The sequence below is a fragment of the Perognathus longimembris genome, chromosome 17 (assembly GCF_023159225.1).
Source record: "Perognathus longimembris pacificus isolate PPM17 chromosome 17, ASM2315922v1, whole genome shotgun sequence".
In the NCBI taxonomy this organism is placed as follows: domain Eukaryota; kingdom Metazoa; phylum Chordata; class Mammalia; order Rodentia; family Heteromyidae; genus Perognathus; species Perognathus longimembris.
Window position 1 is genome coordinate 54,214,484 of NC_063177.1, and position 19,565 is coordinate 54,234,048.

The 19,565-nt window shown below is 60.8% G+C and overlaps 1 protein-coding gene across 3 annotated transcripts; it reads left to right on the forward strand.

Moving 5' to 3' along the window:
• Positions 1 to 5,556: 5,556 nt before the first annotated feature.
• On the forward strand, positions 5,557 to 18,918 carry C1qtnf1 (C1q and TNF related 1). Of its 3 annotated transcripts, none has more exons than XM_048366404.1 (4): positions 5,557 to 5,574; positions 16,534 to 16,702; positions 17,114 to 17,253; positions 17,943 to 18,918. In XM_048366404.1, exons 2-4 carry the CDS (start codon positions 16,548 to 16,550, stop codon positions 18,491 to 18,493), a joined length of 846 nt encoding a protein of 281 aa, XP_048222361.1. In that variant the 5' UTR covers positions 5,557 to 5,574; positions 16,534 to 16,547; the 3' UTR covers positions 18,494 to 18,918. The 3 variants fall into 3 exon arrangements, with proteins under 3 accessions (XP_048222361.1, XP_048222359.1, XP_048222358.1); XM_048366402.1 differs by lacking the exon at positions 5,557 to 5,574 and adding an exon at positions 5,581 to 5,945; XM_048366401.1 differs by lacking the exon at positions 5,557 to 5,574 and adding an exon at positions 7,154 to 7,174.
• Positions 18,919 to 19,565: the final 647 nt, after the last annotated feature.

Genomic DNA, 19,565 nt, shown 5'->3' on the forward strand with positions numbered 1-19,565 from the left:
CTGGATTAGCTACAATGTTGTCTTGGGAATTTTCTTGCCTCTCTTTTAGCTTCAGCACACACATGTGTATTCCTTGCAATGTACTGTGTAATTCCGCCTATTTTAATCTTAATAAAATGAACTAGAACGGTGTTGCCAGCCAAACACTGGTGGCTTGCACCTGTAATCTTCGCTACTTGGGTGATTGAGAAAAAATTTTGAGACCTCTCCCAAACCTGTACTTGGGTGCAGTTGTCACTCAAGCTACATGGGGGGGGGGGGCCGGCTGAAATTGGGAGTGTCAAAGTTCCAGTCTAACAACGGGGACAGAAGTCTATGAGAACCCACCTCTCCAGAAGGAAGCGGGAGACAATGGCATGTACTTGCGACTCCAGCCGAGACTGAAAGCCTAAAGCGGGTGGCACGTGGCTCAGGCGCATGTCCAGGTGGAAAGGGAGACCCTATCTCAACAAAAATAAAGAGCACAAAACAGGGCTAGAAGTATGGCTCTGATGGGAGAGCACCAGCCTAGCAGACAAGAGGCCTTGGGTTTACCATCCTCATTATCACACAAACTGCAGTTGTTTAAAGAGGCCATGAGACAGTAAGGGGGGGGGGACTAAGAAGCAATAACAGAAGAGGAATCTATCAACGCACATTATATGCACATGCAAGTATCAGATGAAAGCCCATTGCACAAGTCCTGTGCACGACTGGAAGAAAGCATTGGACAGAAGGGGACCTAACAGGAAGAGACTGAGGCGAGGACGGCCTGCAGGCCCATCTGTCGGTCTGGATTCTACCTGGACTCTCTGTGCAGCGTGGCAGCGATGCTTCCTGAAGCCGGGCCTCAGGATGCCTTCTGGGGTGAAAGTCATGTCACCCAGCATGGGGCAGGGCCAGGGAACTTCTTCATGGACGGTTCCTACAGGGAGGGACGGGGAAGGGCAGAGCAGCATTTCCAGGTTTCATGGCGGGCTTCAGTGTCTAGAGCTGCTCCCCACGGGAGAGGGGCACGGGTGACTTGACCCAGTAGAAGGCCAGGGAGGCTATTTTCCAGCCAGCCTCGAAGACTGCTCATCGTCTCCTTTCAAAGTGCTCAGCATGCCAGAGCACCATTTTCTTGGGCGCTGTGATCACAGTCCCAGTGCCTCCTGGAACCTCTCTCCTGTTTCTGTGGCTCCATGTAAGAAGAGATGACACGTTTCCACTCGCCCCGCTCAGTCCTGGGCTGCTGCTGCTCACCTCGGTCCTGCATTCATTTCCTAGTTCAGTGTGCAGGACAATGCTGTCCACCAGGGGGCGCGCCCGTTCCATTTACCCAGAAGAATAGTGAGTATGTCCAGGTTGGGTCTGTGGCTCCTGCAACTTTAAGCGTGCATTTATGCCTCTATCAAAACCGGATGAAGCAAGCAGACATAGGGAAATGGAGGCACAGAAATTAAACGGCTGGGCCCGGTGAGGGAATGCCCTTGTGCTGGTGGTTTCTTCCAGGTCCTGGCCACTGCCAGTCCTGAGCTCCACCTGCTCACCCAGATCATGGGTGGCGTCAGTGGGAGCCGCACGCACAGGCCGGTGGCCAGGAGCTGGGTACTGGCTGCCAAGTTCCCACTTCCCATCTCAGCAACGTCTCCTAAACTCTGTGAGGCCCTCCCTGCCCCCGCCCCTTGGCAGAGGGACACCACCAATCAGAGCCTGCCCACTCGCTACCCTTTGGAATGGAATTCAAAAGTTTGCAAAACCAATGTCTGCCCTCGTGGGATGGCTGGGGAGCCCGGCTCAGCAGAGCTGGGTTGGCAGGATGTCAGGACTGCAGTGGAGAAACTGAGTCGCCGCTAATGACAGGCTGTGTGTACCGGGAACCCAGTGTCTCCTGGACGTTAGCGGAAGCTGCAAGGCCTTTCCAGTGATGAGACAGCAGGCAGCACCACTGCAGGGAATGGGAAAGAGTCGTGGAACAGAAGCAGGCACGGCCTGGCCCGCCCCCTCCCCCGGGGAAGGGTCCCAGGAAATGTCCTTCTCCGGGCCTCTGGGGCCTCATCCTGCAAACACCCCTAGCTTAGGAAAGTGAAGCCACTTGGGAACTTCCTTGAATTTGGGTCAGACGCTCTTGGGTAGAGGCAGCTCCTAGCCGATTATGAGTGGGCTTGGCTGACCCAAAATAGAGACTCTGGAGTGGGGCTCAGCATTTCTGGGTGTGTGTGTGTGTGTGTGTGTGTGTGTGTGTGTGTTACTAAGGCTTGAACTCAGGGCCTGGGCACTGTCCCTTAGCTTTTTCACTCAAGGCTGATTATGACTTGAGCCACACCTCTGTGTCAGCTTTTTGCTAGTTAATTGGAGATGAGCCTCGTGGACTTTCCAGTTTGCACTGGCTTGGAACCACAGTCCTCAGATCCCAGCCTCCTGCTTCCCTAGGCTTATAGGCGTGAGCCACAGGCACCGGCCTGGCTTTGGGTTCTTTACCACCCAGGGCTGGTGTTCGCTGAGCCAGGCCTGGCTGGCTGGTGGGTTTGGTTGTTGTCTGTGGTCTTGTGGCTGCCTACCTCGATCCCAGCCCTTGACACACACGGGAAGGTATTTGCTGTACTCAGAACACTCTGGCTCTGGTCGCTTGGGGCGTATGTGGAGGGGATGGAAAGAGACCAAATCATCGACAAGCACATCCCTTCCCTTGCTTGCCAGATTTCCTGTCTCTCCTACTTGCCGTTTCCAAGCAGAGACGGGGCGATGACAAAGGGCAGAGGAAGGCTGGCACGCTGTCTGGCTCGGTGACACATTTTCTTTCTCCCGCTGAACGCGGTGGCAGGCTTTGGGAGCTCGCTCGCTCATGAGTCTCTGCCCATTTGCCTGCTGGCTTGCGTTGTGAGTCTGTGATGGGCAGCCCTTAAGATGCACCCCACCCAGGGCCTGTTCCTTGGAATTCCCCTCCCCCCCCTGGGAAGCCCCAAGCTTCACCCCCCCCCCCCCCGGCTTCTGCCTGAAGGAAAATGAGCAATCTGGTTTTTCAAGCTCTGGGGAAATGTGGGGGGCCTCAGCCCACAAGGAAGGAAGAAACACACATGTACCACACTGGGTTATACTAGTTATCGTGAGTTCTATTTTAACACTTCGTGCCTACGCCACCATGCCAGAAACAACCGGCTCCAGGATCCCCCCAAGCACAAAAGTCTCTGAAAACTTGTTTCTTCTCTAACTTTGCCACACACAGATTTGACCAACACAGCGGGGCTTGAACTCTTGTGAGACCCGGAATGGCGTGTGTTTGGGGCAGGGAGCTGCTCACAGCACCCAGGAAGGGACACTCTCTGTCCGGGACTCTGCGCGTCTCTGGCCCAGCCAATTCCTATCAGAGCCCTTGGACGTGGCTCTGCTTCCCCCTGAGCCCCGGGGCAGGATGGACACAGAGCTGGGCCCCACCTCCCGGCTAGGCCACGGCGGCTGCGGATGGGCGCCCTTCCTCGGGTTAAAGATAGCCTGGCTCGGTAGCTGAAGCCTGGAGCCCTGGCTCCTTGGGAGGCAGCAACAGGCAGAGTCACCGTGCCAAGCCAGCCCCTGGGGAAAAGAAGTCTAGGAGAGCCCCCCTCAACCGACGGCTGGGCACCGCCATGGGTCTGTGGTCTCCAGGGACACGGGGGAGCACACATAAGGGGATCGAAGCCCAGGCTGGCATGAACATAAAAGAAGAGCTTCCCTTGAAGATAACCAATTCGAGAAGGGCCTGGAGGCGTAGCTCAAGGGGGACAGCACCTGCCCAGCAAGCAGAGGCCCTGAGTTCCATCGGTCACAGCGATCAGGTCTGGAGAGCCAAAGCCACCTCGCCCCAGGAAAGGAGAAAGAACAAGTCGTCCATCTGAACGCTGGGACTCCGGGTGGAGGCTCCTGGGAGGACAATGGGGGACTTTCCAACTTTCCCTCTGTCTGTCCCACAGGGGCTGCCGCCTGTCACCCCTTGGGCCTTCCGGCTCAGCCTGCCACCCCTGAGGGGACAGAGGGGCGGCGAGGTCAGCTTTCGGGTGTCACTTACGGGTATGAGGGCGAGCGTAGCTTCCGGCCTTCCCGTATGGCTAAGCAGCCAAGGATGTGAGTCCTCTCCCTCCCCCCGCCCCCCACATAGGTCAAGCCCGGCGGCAGCTTTCCTTCAACTCCCCCAGTGCCCTGGGTGCCCCTGGGTGCCCCTGGGTGCCCCTGGGTGCTCGGGGCTTGGCAGCACTCCTTCTCAGGGGGCTGGCCAGCACTCAGATTGGGGGCTCTGCCCTGCTCGGTCACGGAGAACCCAGAGTTGCGTTTCCCACCCAGGGCCTGCCCACCGTGAGCTGTACCGGGATGCTGGCCTGCGCCCAGCCTTGGAGCGCCCGTGAGCCCGGTGGGCACCACACGCACACCCTCCTGCCCCCCCCCCGCCCACTTCCCAGCCCCTCAGCCCTTCCAGAGGCTGCTGCAGTGGAAAGGAGGAAATGCCACAGCAAGAAGCTGCCAAACAGTCTTCTTCTGTCGTGTCCTGGGCATCCCAAAGCAGCAGCCCCATTTTGACATCTCCTACCCAGATCGTGGGGGGCACGTGGGAGGGAGCGGCAGGTATGACCGGCGGGCACAGCGGCTTAGGGTGGGGGTGAAGTGGGAAGCGGGGCTGGAAGAGGAAAGGAAGCCCTGGTATTGTCAGAGCAGTTTTATCTCCTGGGGCTAGATCCTCCCTCTTCTGGTGGTGTGATAAGATTCCGGCACGCATCACGTGACTCCGGTTTTGGGATGGAGAACGGGAAGGCCCGGGCTGTGGGGCCATGGGGATGTCACTGGAGGAGACAGACTCCTTTGGAAAGGATGTTTGAATAAGACTGAGAAAGAGACAGAATGCCCCCCGACCCATTCATGGGGATCTTTGGGAGGTGGAAACCTTCCAGGCAGAGGCTTCCTTCCTGGCTTGGGAGTGTGTGTGTGTGTGTGTGTGTGTGTGTGTGTGTGTGTGTGTGTGTGTGTGTGTCTGCGCTTGCTGGTCCTGGGGCTTGAACTTAGGGCCTGGGTGCTGTCCCTTAGCTTTATTGCTCGAGGCTGGTGCTCTACCACTTGAGCCACAGCTCCACCTTTGGCTTTTTTTTGCTGGTTCATTAGAGCTAAGAGTCTCATGGACTTCCCTGTTCAGGCTGGTTTTGAACCTTGCTCCGCAGATCTCAGCCTCCTGAGTAGCCAAGATCACAGGTGTGAGCCATGAGTGCCTGGCTCTTTCTCACCTTTGCACCAGACTCTGAACAAAGCTTTCTGAAGTGTACACACACACACACACACACACACACACACACACACACACACACGTTACAGGTACTCAGGGATCTGCACTCAAATTGGACGGTGGTCTTTGGGGGGGGTTGTTATCCCCTACGGACATATGTCAGCACTTGGCTTCCTGGAGCCCATCCCCCCTCCACCAAGTCACTTGGGGTCCTCAGCCTCTCTGGGCACCCCCACCCCGTGCCGGGCGTCCTTGGCCTGGCTCCCCGCCATCTCCACATCTGGTGGAGCCTGCAGATGCCTCCCCCAGCCTGGCTGGCTCCCGGCGTGGCCGGGCACACACACAGTTAATCCTCGGCGGCTGCTGTTTGGGTAATTCGCGCTGGGAGCGTTCTAGGCTCGGCGGCTGCGGCTCACATCTGGCTGGGGTTTGCTCTTGACGTGTTGGTCCCGCTTTCTTCCTCTCTTCCTTGACTTTTGAGAAAGCAACGTTTCCGCTTCTGCCCAAAGAGACCTTGGAGCTCGCCGAGCCGATAAAGGTGCTGTGCATTCACATCCGGCCCTCCCCACGCTCAGCCTCTTCCCCAGGGGACTTTTTTCCTCGCTCTCTCTCTCTCTCTCTTCTTGGACAAGTCTGTGCTTTCCTGCCGACCTGGCCCGGAGGAGGCTTAGCTGCTGGAGATGCGCTAAGCGGAGGAGAGAGGCGCGGGAGGACTCCGCGGAGCCGGCTCAGCTGCCGGGAGGTAGGTGGACCCCAGCTTGCACGCTGAGCAGGCACCCACTGGGTGGACAATGTCCAGGGCGGGAGGGGCCGGGCTGGCAGCGGTGGCCCCGGGACAGAGGTGAGACGTTGGAGGGGCCGGGACTGGCATGGTGGCCGGCTCCTCTGCAGAACTCCCAGCACGGTTTCCTCCCCACGCCTGTCCCTCTGCACTCTTCTTCTACGGGAGGAAAGTGAATGTCTCCCTACGCACCTCTGCCTCTGCAAGCCCCGCACCCCCAAACCCAACACGTCCCGTGCTGTGTGTGCCCGTGTGGGCCTTGGCACGGGGTGGAAGTGTGGACTTGGCCGGTCATGGCATAGGTGTGGTCCCCACCTGGGAACCAACACCCCACCTGGCTAGACCCCGAAGCCCACCCAGCCTCCTCTGCTCTCTCTTCCTGAGCTGTAATCTCCTCCTCCCACTTGGTTATTTATTTACTTTTGTGCCAGTCAGGACTCAGGTTCTACATGTTATCCCTTAGCGTTTTCAGTTCAAGGCTAGTGCTCTAGCATTTGAGCCACAGTTCTATGTTGGATAAGTGAATCTAACACGTTTTTCTTCTGGGCTAGCTTTTGACCTCCATCCTCAGATCTCAGCCTCCTCAGTAGCTAGGATAACAGGCAAGAGTCCCTGGTGCTTGGCCAAGCTTTGTTTACTCTTGCAGGGAGGTGGGGGGGGTGTCTGCCTTGTTTGCCTCTCTTCCTTGGTAGGGGTGGAGACCACGGGGGGGGGGCGTGCTTTTCGGGGCTTTGAAATGAGAAATGTCTTGAGAAACAACTTCCTGGATCCCTGGGGAGCGTGTGACGTCTTGAGAGGCCGGGCCGGCTCTGCTTTTAATAGTGCAGAAAGTATACACTTCCCAGCAGCCCGTGCAGCACACGTGCAGGGCCACCAACACACACTGGACCGTGACGCGTGCCGCGGGGCGGGGCTGCGTGTGCTCGGCCACGCCTGCTGGGGAGAGCTGGGCGGGCGGGGCTGCTCTGCCCTCCCCCCCACCCCGGGACCGGGAGAGCACCCCAGCCAGAAGCGGCAGAAGGACGGCATGTATTTGCCGGTCTCCCATCATCTGTCCAGGAGTCTCTTTCCTCGCCGGAAGCTCAGGGGGGCTCAGGGCGTGACCCCAGCCCCAGAGGCTGGACCCAGGTCCTCTTCATCTACTCAACGGAGGGATCCGGTCTGTGCTGGGAATTCTCTACACAGCCTGGGTGAATCTGAGCTCAGCGGAGCCGCTCTGGTTTCCAAAAGAAAAGGCTGGGTGGGGGGGGGGGCAGGAAGGACAGTAGGTTTGCTTTCCAGGGGTGCTGCTGCTCCTCTCTCTCTCTCTCTCTCTCTCTCTCTCTCTCTCTCTCTCTCCTGCTGTCCCCAGTTCCCTGTGACGTCAGGGAGGGAGGTGCTCCTGGCAGTTGTGGCAGAGAAATGTGGCTTTGGGTCCAGGTACGGGACGGGGCTGCCCCACCAGGGGGAGATGCCCTCCTCAGCAGGATCCAGGGGCGCCCCCACGGCACAGCCCCTCCCGGCTCTGGGTGGGGGGGAGACGACCAGCACCCCATTCTTTGTTTTCTTTTGGGAACCTGCCCCTTTCTCTCTGCTATTCTTCCTCGTGCCCCTCCCCCCAGCTCTAATTAGCATGACTCACAAACCAACTCCAACAAATATTCTGGCATTGAACTTCACCCATCAAAACAAAGATGAAAAGAATTTCGTGGAAACGGTCTTTCCGCGGGCAGCTGAGCATCTGCGTCTGGTCCTCAGGGGGGTCCCAGTTCCTGGGGTCAGGGCCGGAGGGGGCTACTGGGCTTAGGAGAGAGTGGGGTCTCAGCAGGAGGCCAGAGGGCAGGAAGATGTTCTCATAGTCCTAGCTTCTGAGTGTCCAGTAACAGACTCTGCCTGACAAGTCACGAGAAACTCTGACATTCGAGCTGGGTGGCGGCTACTGAGCGGGCTGTTGTTATTTTTTCCCCCCCCGTTTTACACACTATAAATGTCAAGTCACATAGGGCCGTTCCCAGACCCTGCCACCTCCCTGTCGCCTTCACAGGACAGTCAGAAATGTTCTGGCCACACCAGAGAGAAGTTTGTCAAAGGAGCCTGGACTCCCAAAGCGTTTCCTTCTGTACCCTGGGGCGGCCCAGGAAGACAACCTCATGACCTAGCCTCAAGGCCCTGTCCCTGGCCCTGCCTCGGGCTCTGGCTCTAGCAGCTTCTGTCCTGAGCTTAACCCCAGGACGTGCAGACTGAACTGCACAATCAGTGCCCTTTTCCCCTCCCGAGCCTGGGAGTGAAATGCTGAACTTCTGCCCAGTAAATCTCTGGGCCCATTTCTGGGGGAGGGGCAGGCCCTGGAAGGGCGGTGCTTCACAGGGGAGGGGCAGGTCCTGCGAGGGGGGTGGGGGCCCTCACAGGGGCGGGGCATGTCCCAGAGGGGGCGGGGCCTCGTGGGGAGGACGGGGGCCGCTGGCCTCTGTGAGCAGAGTGGCCCTCAGAGCCTGGCAGAGGAACTCTGGGTCTGTCACATGCTGGGTTTCCAGAGATTCCCGGTCCCTGGGGGTGAGGGTCCCTGGCCTACCTCTCAGGCCACTGCACCCCCTCGCCCCGCGCCCCCCCACCCTTGGGCATCCTTCCCCGCTTGGGGTGGGACACCCCTGGGCCGGGCTGGCTGGGCTGGCTGGGCCTCAGTGTCTGGCCATCTTCCTGCACCCGGGAGAAACGTTCTTTGAAAGGAGTCTAGAGAGGCGGGAGTCCAGGCCAGGCCAGGAAAAGAGCCAGGCAGGGCAGGGCACGAGGAAGCCAAGTTCTTGGTGCCTGCTGGCGACGGCTGAAGCCACATGTGGTGGGAACCCCCCCCCCCCCCCCATATCCTGGGCCTGCACTCCCCCCCCCCCCCCGGGAGTGGGGCATCTGGTGACCAGCCACCCACTGTGTTGCCCTGGGGGCCAGGGAGGGGAGGCCCTGGCCTGGGTGGGTTTGGCTGGTGCTGGGCCTGAGCCTCTGTTCCACAGGATTTTGAGCTGGTCTCAGGGTGTGGAGGCTGGGCTGAGTTCTGGGAGTAAATGGGGGGGGATCTGATGGGTCTGGGGGGCAGAGGGGTTCCTGGAGTTCCTGGGTCACTTGCCCCAGCCACCGTGCGGCTCCATGCTGAGGAGATTCAGGTCCTTGGCTGGAGAGACACCGGATGGAGGTGACCCGATGGGAGCTGCTGAGGTTGGAAGAAGGCCAGAGCCCAAAGCCCACCCTTCACCTGACTGCCCTGCCCTCTGCTTCCCTGTGTTCCTGCCCAGCGGCCCCCTCTAGTGGCACCCAGTCAGGGCTGTAGTCGCGACTACAGGTTGGCACCACTGAAGTCTTAGCCTGTTCCTCCTGTGAAGAGGCGCCCAACACCCAGCACCTCGCACTGTGCCTGGCAGGCAACGCATTGCTTCACCACCCTTTGCTTCTCTGAATGGATGGACTGGAGGACCTCCCCGAAAACCGACGGCAGCAGCTGCTGTTCAGCTGTAACGAAGCCAGCCAACCAGGGGGATCCCCAAACCTGAGCTCCGCAGCTTCCCATGGGGAGGGGGGGCTCTCTGTCTCTCTCTCTCTCTCCTCCTCCCCACCTGGTGCTGGGACTTGAACTCGGTACCCGGATACTGTCCCTGAGGTGCTGTGGCTCAAGGCCACAGCTCTTTGGTGGTTAATTGGAGATGAGAGTCTTAGGGACTTTTGGTGAGTAGCTCGGATGACGGCTGTGAGCCCCTGAATGAGTGAGCGGGAGGAGGCTTCGGTGCCCCACCGGTGGCATCCGTGTGCATCTCTGTGAGCCACAAATCTGCCACAGCGTGGCCCCCCCCCCCCCCCGCTCCTCCGCTTTTCTAGGCAGAGTCAAGTTCCCTGGAATCGATCAAATGCTCCCTAGGTCCCCAGGGTGGGGCGCATCTGTCATTTTCTAAGTGGAAAATAATGTGTACTTACTGTGAAAAAAATGACGAGACTCTTGTGGGGGGGGGGGCGGGAAAAGCCTATAGAAGCCGTGTTTTTCATTACTCAGGGTCGTGCCAGCAGCAGCCAGGTAGGCGGCCTTCCGGGGCTTCCCGTGTGTGTGTGTGTGTGTGTGTGTGCGCGTGTGCGCGTGTGCGCGTGTGCACACGTGTGTGAATTGGAGGGCACGAGCCTGCAGCATGCGGTTCTCTCTTTGGTTTTTATGAGCATCTTGTCATAGGCACCAAGGGTGGTGCTTGCTGCCGCTCGATGCGCCTGTCCCCCCTCCTCCTCCTCCCTCCCTCCTGGTGAGTTCTCCCTCGCCCACCGCCTTGCTCCGGCCTCTGTGGTGCGGGTGCTCTCCCCCCCATCCGCTGAGACAGTAGTCCCGGAGGTCCCAGCGTTGGTGGCCCTGGCTGAGGAGGCCTCGGGCTGGGCTCTTGAAAGCAGCAGGCTTGGCGGGGAGGTGAGGCCCGGCGCTCAGCCGCCCCAGACCTCCGTGCGCTGCTGACCTTGGGGGTGTTCCCTGGGACTCTGTGCCCGAGCCCTGGCCGCACGAGCGCCTGGTGTCGCCCCTGGGGGTGACTGGAAGGTGAGGGAAGAGTTCAGCCGCACCCAAACCAGATAGGTGCCCCAGCTACTAGGGAGGAGGGGGGATTGGAGATGGGGAGGGTCCTGCCTCCAGGCCAGTCCAGGCAAAAAGCACAAGTGTTGGTCTGAAAAATAATGAAGAGAAACGGGGGGCGCGGGGGGTGGGGGGTGGCGGGCCGGAGGAGGCGTCAGCACGGGGCGCGTCTGGACAGAGGCGGATTCAGGGAGCCCTGAGCCCTGACGAGGCGGATGGAGTGAGGATCTCCGTGCGGAGAGGACGGGTGGGATGGAGACGGGATCCCGGCCACCGCGGCAGGGATTTAACCACTCCAGACACCCCAGAAACCAGGGGTGGGGGGGGAGCAGGGAGCTCCTGGGGGGGCGACCGCGGAGGCCAAGGCGCAGCGAGGGGAGGAGACCGGAGCCAGGCGGGGCGCGGGAGGATTCGACGGCCAGGCACGTGGGAGTTGGGGCCTCGGTGGGCTCCACGCCCACCTGTGGGCGCTGGGAGCGCTGTTGTCCATCTGCGGCAGCAGGGACAGCGAGGATGGCCGGGGCAGCCGAGGGGGCGGAGTTCAGCGGGGTGCGAGCCTTCTCCTGGCCGAGCAGAGTAGGGGCCCCCACTCGAGGGACCCACAGACACCGTGCTGCAGCAGCGAGGCCCCTCCCCCCGCCCGGGGCACAAGATCCCCTCGGCCCCCCGCCGCCCTGGGGGCCGCCACTGCTCCTGCGGGCGTGGGACCGGTGGCCTCGTGGCGGATCACGGGAGCGTGTATTGTGTGCAGGCTTAGCTAGTGGGAGAATCCCTCTGTGTTGGGTGTTTTGGGGAGTGCGGGCTCGGGCCTCTCGCCACTGAGGGGTGGGGTGGGTGGGGCAGGACAGCTGGGAAGAGTTTGGACTGAGAGGAGGAGGAGGAGGAGGAGGAGGAGGAGGAGGAGGAGGAGGAGGAGGAGGAGGAGGAGGAGGCACAAAGGCCAGGAGGCAGGTGGTCCAGCCCTGGTGTCCATGAAGTCGCCCTCCACAGCCCAGACCATTAGGTGTTCCTTTTGCTTTGTTTCTTTATTTTATTTTATTTTTCCAGTCCTGGGGCTTGAACTCAGGTCCTGAGCACTGTCCCTGGCTTCTTTTTGCTCAAGGCCAGCACTCTGCCACTAAGCCCCATGCCCAGCCCCCCCCCAGTAGGTGTGTCTGAGCACTTGGAGTAGAGACCTCAGGGGTTTGGGCTGGGGCCGGCGGCCGTCTCGGGAGTCCACATCCCTGACCTGGCCGCCACCAGGTAGGGCTGAGTTCTAGGTGCCCGGCGCCCTCCAGCAGGGCCTGGGAAATGTCTCGGGATGGGCAGGCCTGGGACCCCAGGGCCAAAGCTGTGTGTGTGCTGCCTGGGCGGGGCTGGGCAGCATAGCGTTCCCATTCGCGTTCTTTCCTCCCTGGGTCTGGGTGGGAGTTGCCCCCAGGGTGCTGGTGCTGCCCACCCAGGGTGGGGGGAGTGGGCAGCGGGCCAGGCCACCTGCAGAGCGGGCCCCTGTCACACAGTTCCCAAAGCGGGGAGAGCAGCCGCCCGCCCGCCTCCCCCCTCCCGAGGCTCTCCAGCTGGGAGGTGATCTGAGGACAGGAAATCTTTGTTCTACTGGGAGGCAGTCCCGGCTCTGCGGGCCGGGCTGGGCAGGTGCCCTCCCGACGCCTGGCAGACACATGGCCACCTTGTCCGCTGGGTCTGGCAGCAGCCTGGGCCGCGTTCCCCGCCCCAGGCGAGTCTTTCCTGGCCGCCTCTCTCCGCCGAGAGGCAGGGCCTACTAGAAGTTGCTCTGGTAACTCCGTAACTAGGGCCATGAGTGGCTTTGGGGGAAGAAAGGACTGAGCAGGTAATTCCGGCTTTCCCAGGAAGTTCTCATGGCTACCAAGGCCAAGAGCCCCTCAACACAGTTCCTCTCTCATGTACCCCAGAATCTGGGTCCTTCAGTACGTGGGGGCTCTTAGCTCCTCGGGGGAGCAGTTCCACTCAGCATGGAAGGCGAGGGGGAGCAGACGGGGCTTCTGAGACGGTTGAGGTGCCGGGGGAGGGTGGGGGTGAGGGAGGGGGTGGTGGCCGGATGGAGCCGGGGCTGGACCAGGGAACCGTGGATTGCGAGCCACTGCATCCGTGACCTAGAAGCCGGGAGTGTGGGATGCGGGCTTCGCTCATGCCCAGCTCCCTTGAGACAAGGGTGTCAACTTTGGGGACGCTGTCCAGGCCCTAGGGAAAGGCAGACAAAGACGTTTGCCGTGGGTGGGTTGAGGTTGGAGAACAGCCAGGCCCCCTGGAAGGCATCTGATGCCAGCTAATGGTGGGGAGGAGACTTGACCTCCCGGGGTTATTAAGGAGGGCTGGTGGGGGATTAGATGAGCCGGATGCATGGGAGGAAGGAGACTAAATGACTCCCAGATTTCTGGCCTGCTGCTTATTCATGGCTCCTACTTCTGCCCCTCTGAGGCTTCTCATTAATCTAGAACAGAGCTGTCCAACGGAACACGTCCGTCCCAAGACTGCTGCGGTCGCTCCTGTACTTCCCAATAGGGCAGTGACCCAGACCTTGGAATCCGACTGTGTGTGTGTGTGTGTGTGTGTGTCTGTGTGTGTGTGTGTGTGTGACAATGCTTGGAGTAGAACCCGGGACCTCAGCTGTGCTAAGCAAGGGCTCGACCGCTGGAATTTCACTCTATCCTATCCAGTGGAGTTCACTATCACGCGTGGCTAGTGGCCCCTGCACCGGAGAGCCCAGGTCTAGCCTGGCGCCACCTGCTCGCCGTTGGGCTATGATTGCGTTGCGTGTCTTTTTTCTTTTCAGGACTGTAATATTGTTGAGGTCAGGGAATACGTTTAATTTATGGTTGGATCGCTTCCTCCCAAGCTCTGCCACAGTGTCAGGCAAATCACAGGCGCTCAGTGAGCCATGCCTGCTTGGGTCGCCAGCAGAGAGGGCAGCCCGGACTTGCCTTCCAAGACTCCTTTCAGCGCAGGCGGTGACAGGCTTCTGCCTCTCAGAACAGCTGTTGACGAGGATTAAAGACAAAACAATGTTTACAAAAACGCTCTGTCAAATGGCTCTGGGCTGGGTGGGGCTCAAGGACCGAACCCACATGGGCAGCCGGAGCTGCAGGCGTCCACCCGCCCCAGACCTGCGGCCCCGAGCATGTGTGAGGAAACTCGGTTGAATGTCGCCTCCTTGCAGGCTGCGCCACAGGTCCACGTGACGTGGGGTCTGTCTGTGAAGGGAGGGGGACTACCAGCCAGGAAGCGCCTTCTGACTGCCCTCCTCCAGGTCTTGTAGGTTACTTGCTTCCTCCTCGCCTGCAACCCTCTTTCCTGTAGGGGGGGAGGGGCAGTCCTGGGGCTCGAACTCAGGACCTGCGCACTCTCCCTAAACTTGTTTTGCTCAAGGTCAGTACTCTGGGGCCACAGCTCCATTTCCATCTTCTTTCTTGCTGGGGTGAAGGCCAGGCGAAGGCAGAGGGAGTGAATCGAGGAGGAGGGCCTTGCGGGGCCCGGGGGAGTTGGTGGGAGAAGGGAGACGAGAGTTCCCGTGCGACTCCACGCATATTGGATTTGGGAAAGGCAAGAAAGACCTGGAGTCTCGTGGCATTGCTTTCCATCGCTCTGATCTCAGTGCAGCCCAGACTCGGGTAGAATCGGCAAGGCCACTGACCTGGCTTACATCTCCTGGGCTGCTGCCCTGGACGTGGCCTGGTCTGATGCCATGGGCTTCCTCCCTGGACGTGGCCTGGTCTAGACGTCGTGGCCGCCTCCCTGGACGTGGCTCTGCTGCGTGGAGCACATTCCCCTCGGCCTCCCGTTGCCGGAAGACTCGGTTTTGCTGAAACTGTGAATGGCGGTCTGCAGCCGGGCTTGGTTTGGTTTGGACGATACCGATCTTACCCCGACGTGGCATTAGTGAACCGAGTGCCGCGGTGCCAGCCTTGCAGCGGGCCTTCGTAAAATGAATCTGAAGGAGGTGATGAATAGACCGGTGCTCACACCCATCACCCCACGAGACAGACCTGAGGACTGAGGTTCAAAACCAGCCTGAGCGGGAAGGCCTGCGAAACTCTTTTTTTTTTTTTTTTTTTTGGCCAGTCCTGGGCCTTGGACTCAGGGCCTGAGCACTGTCCCTGGCTTCTTTTTGCTCAAGGCTAGCACTCTGCCACTTGAGCCACAGCGCCCCTTCTGGCCGTTTTCTGTATATGTGTTGCTGGGGAATCGAACCTAGGGCCTCGTGTATCCGAGGCAGGCACTCTTGCCACTAGGCTATATCCCCAGCCCCTTCTGCGAAACTCTTATCTTGAATGAGCCAGCAAAAAAGCCAGAAGTAAAGGTGTGGCTCAGGTGTTCAAGCCCCGGTATAAATTCGAGGATATCCCGGGCTACCTAGTGATTCTGAGGTTGCCCGAGAAAGACCCTGTCTTGAAGAGAAAAGAAAACAAGCTGTGCACAGTGACTCCCACCTGTAATCTGCAACCTGTCATCTGGAGATGGAGGCAGGAGGACTCAGGTTTATGGCTACCATGGGCAAAAAAGTTAGCAGAACCTCATCTCAACAAACACGTGGGCTTCATGGTTCATGCCTGTGGTCCCGTCTACGAGGAAGGCACAGGTAGGTGGGCTGTGGTCTGGGTGAAGGGGTGCTTCAGGTGGTAGAGCACCTGCCCAGCAAGCACGAGGCCCTACGAGCAAACCCCAGAACCACCCACAGGAGGAAAGAGGAGAAAAATAAAAAAGCAACAGAAAAATAAACACGTTTAAAGCAAAGAAAACTCCCTTTTAACGGATGCAAGCTTAACATGTCAAAGGGAAACAAAAAGAATAATTAGTAAGGCACCAAGGAAGAAAACAGGAAGTGCCGGAATAGAGAAATAAACAGATTTTGAGAACCGGACTTGACAAATATTTGTGGAGCACCACCGAGGGCCAGGAGGCGGAGGGGAGCCGGGAAGGTCAAGGCTGGGCCGGGGGCCACCCAGACAGGAAGGCACTGCACGCGGCGGGGGACGATCCCAAAGCCCAGCGCAAGGCTCCGCGGTCAGCAGCGGTGGGGGGAGAAAAGCCACGTTTTCCTAGATGGGCGTCCGGGAGAGCTCCAGGGGAGACTGAGGCACCCCGGGGGGGGGGTGGTCCGGCAGGGTCGGTAGGACGGGGGTGACCTGCGGTCAGCCCATTGGAGACGGTCCTCGGCTAGCTTCCCGAAGCTCTGCTTTCCCGGGCATACCTGGCCACATGTTGGCAAGTGGAAGACCGGGTCAGATTCGGGGTGGGTGCTCTTCAAGGATCGGTGGACCTGGGAGATGGGACTCGCCTGTACTTCTGAAGCAGGCAGGGAGGTGCTGTACCTGTCAGGGTGTGGGCCTGAGCAAGAGGGCGGCGGGGACGGTCTTCATGCTGGAGGAAGGTCCTGACCCAAGCTCGGTCCACTAAGTGGGAGTCGAAGGCTTGCTTGAATGAGCTAGAACCTTCCCTGAATTAAATACTAGAGAACCCCAGGGAGCGCCCCCTGGTGGCAGAAAGCCTCCTGCAGCCTCTGTACACGCACGTAGGCACGCGTGTGTGCACACACACGCACACACGCACACCCGCACCCCAAGAAAAAGAAGTGCGGCTTCGTCATCGGACTGAGTGTTCAAGATTCACCTGGGATTTCGTCCACCGTTGGCCAGGGGCCCCGTGGCGGCTGACTCTGCTTCCTGAAAGCCCGGGCAGGCGCAGAAGGGCTGTGCTCAGCGGTGCCCCACGGGCTGAGGCTCTAGTGTTGGCACACGCGTGTGCATGTGAGTGTGTGCATGTGTAAACATGCACACAAGGGAGTCCACTTAGAGGGCACTGCTGAGCCCAGGCGTGTGAGGGCACCAGTGTGTGAGCACGTGTGTGTGTGTGTGTGTGTGTGTCCCCTCTCTCCCAGCATCCACGTGGCTGAGCACTTCCTGGTGACGTGGGGTTGGGCTGCTCCTCTGTAACCTGGCGCCCCCCCCCATGTGTCTCCCCCTCCAGGCCCCGGGGGGAAGATGGGCTCCGACAGATGGGGACTGGTGCTGCGATGCTGCTTGCTGCTGGCCGTGGCCTGGGGCCCGGCGCTGAGCCACGAGCCACGCGACCCGCAGGAGCCGCAGGAGCTGGAGGGGACCCGTGAGCCGCAGGCCCCGCCGGGGCCCCCCACCAGGTGAGGGGCTCTGACGCCAGGCTCCCGGGGTACGAGGGTACGTAGCTCCACCAGTGTGGGGGTCCTGGGAGACCCACAGGGCAGGGCCGACGCCACGGAGCCGTCCTGGGGGAGACTGATCCTGGAGGAAGGCAGGCCCTTCCTTCTCCTGCCCGATCCCGGCATCCTGCAGTGCCGCCCGGCGCCCCGAGGTGGCAGCGTGGAGCCACCGCCGTCTGCCAGCTGTGGCTCTTCAACTAGGGAATAACAGGTTCACGCGGCCCTGCGGGCTCGGCCGCGGTCTCCATTAGCACTATCACGTGAGAACTTCCTCCAGCTTGGTTCGGGATCCCCAGAACACAGGGGTGAGAGGGCACGGGTTCCCAGTCCCGAGCATCCAGGACGTTGACTCTGACGTTTCCCTTTCCTCAGAGAGGAAGACAACCGTGAGAAATACAGTTCCCGGCAGGGCGAGGAGCCCCCTGCCTCTCGGTGCTATCGCTGCTGTGACCCCGGGACCTCCGTGTACCAGGCCATTCCCGCGCCCCAGATCAACATCACCATCTTGAAAGGTCAGCGGGCGCAGAGACCAGTACAGGCGGGCGCCTCCCTGGGGCTGGGCCGGGGCAGGGCGGGCCTGGGGTGGGGGGGGGGAAACGGGCGACTCCCTGGGGACAGGAGCCCAGGCCAGCTGCCATCGGGCCCGAGGGCGGTGGGGGCGGGAGCCGCTCCCATCTTGAAGCCGTGGCCCATTTCCAAGAGAAGAGAAAGACAGGAGCCCACCGGAACGGGAGCAGGAGGGGGCGTTTGCCCAGGACTGCAGGCCTCTGCGATCTTGGTTGGGGGGGGCTTGGTATCCCCAGACTGTGTTCTGTCTTGTAAAGCCCCGGGAGGAGGCTCGAACCCTGGACCCTGAGCCGAGCCCCGGACATCTGCAGCCCATTTGCCTGGAGTGAGCCTGGGCCTGGCCATGAAGCCTGTTGCTTGAAGACAAACCCAGATGTTCCTTCATCTTTGCCAGGCTTTCCAGAAGGGGGGGGACGGGGAAAAAAAGGATGGCTTCTGGATGGAAATAGATCAGCCTTGGAAAACGGAGTCTACTGGCTTGACTGATGGGAGAATCAAAACCCGCCGGTGGTCAGATTGAGGGGCTGGGGGCTCCGACCCCACCAGAGCCGTGATGTCCAACTGGGGCGACACCCAAGGTGCGGCAGCCACCGAGCCGCTCTGGTGACGCCCTGTGCGTGTCTGTCCTTTCCAGGTGAGAAGGGCGACCGAGGAGACAGAGGGCTCCAAGGGAAGTACGGCAAGACCGGCTCTGCAGGGGCCAGGGGCCACGCCGGCCCCAAGGGGCAGAAGGGCTCCATGGGGTCTCCCGGGGACCGGTGCAAGAACCACTACGCGGCCTTCTCGGTGGGCCGGAAGAAGCCGCTGCACAGCAACGCCTACTACCAGACGGTGGTGTTCGACACGGAGTTCGTGAACCTCTACGGCCACTTCAACATGTTCACCGGGAAGTTCTACTGCTACGTGCCGGGCATCTACTTCTTCAGCCTCAACGTGCACACGTGGAACCAGAAGGAGACGTACCTGCACATCATGCGGAACGGGGAGGAGATGGTGATCGTGTACGCGCAGGTGAGCGACCGCAGCATCATGCAGAGCCAGAGCCTCATGCTGGAGCTGCGGGAGCAGGACGAGGTGTGGGTGCGGCTCTTCAAGGGCGAGCGCGAGAACGCCATCTTCAGCGACGAGTTTGACACCTACATCACCTTCAGCGGCTACCTGGTCAAGCCGGCCGCCGAGCCCTAGCGGAGGCCCCGGCCCCGCCGGCCCCGGCCCGGCCTCCCCAGTCCCCCGCAGACCCCTGGCCGGCCCTGGCTTTCTTGGCCTCTTCATTCCTAGCTTTGACAATTCGGCCAGACGCCCCTGGCTGGCGAGAAGCCCGAAGGGCTGTGTGGCCCCAGCTCTGGCTGGCTCTGGCTGGTGACATCAGCGAGCACGGCCTCCGTCCCCAGATCCCTTCTGCGCACCTCGCCTTAAGCGACCCCGCCGCTCCTCCCGTAGCAGCCAGGGTCCGGCAGAGGGAACCGCCCTGCTCTCCATCCTGGAAGCGGCCGAGCCACGGCCGAAGGCTCCGCGGGAGAAAAGCAAACCTTGGAGGAAGAAAGAGAAGAGTTGTTCTCCTTGCTTTTCCAGCCCGCGGTGGGAGGGAGAGGAGCGGAGCGAGGCCCTGCGTGGGGGTGGTGGGGGGGAGCAGGAGGGACGGGAGGGGCTGGGAGCCCGGGGCTCAGATGCCACGCGGGGCTTTCCTGTGTGACCCTTTCTGGGGACAGCAGGGCGGGCCTGTTGCCATGTCTGTGGCCTTCCTCAGGGCTACGCAGCAGCGAGGAGGTTGGAGCTGGGCCAAAAAGTCAGCTCCCCGGAGGGTGGGGGGGGGGGCTGCCCGGCCCTCCACAGCCGGCTCTGGGCTGGCAGACGTAGCCTGCTCACGGTGGTGCCCGGGTACCTGTCGGTGGCCGGAGCCTCCCACGCTCCTAGATCCCTAGCCGTATCCGTGAGTAACGCCCCTCCCCTGGGTGCCTGGGGACTCTGTTCCACCCCCTCCAGACCACCCTGAAGCCCACGTGGCCTTGCTGGCGTGGCCTCCTGTTCTTCCTCCCGAGCTGGCCAGCCACGGAAGGCCCTGGGTGTTTGAGTTTGTTTCCATCAAAGCATCTCACGCTGCGCCCAGTCCCGTCTGGTCCCCGCTGGGCTGGGCCTCTGTGGCGGGGTGGGCGGAGTCATGCGGGTGGGACGGGCCTCCCCTGCTCCGGTGGCTGCTGGGAAGGAAGGGAAGAGCGGCCAGGGGTGGAGCGCGGCCCTCCCTCCGCCCTGTCTGTTT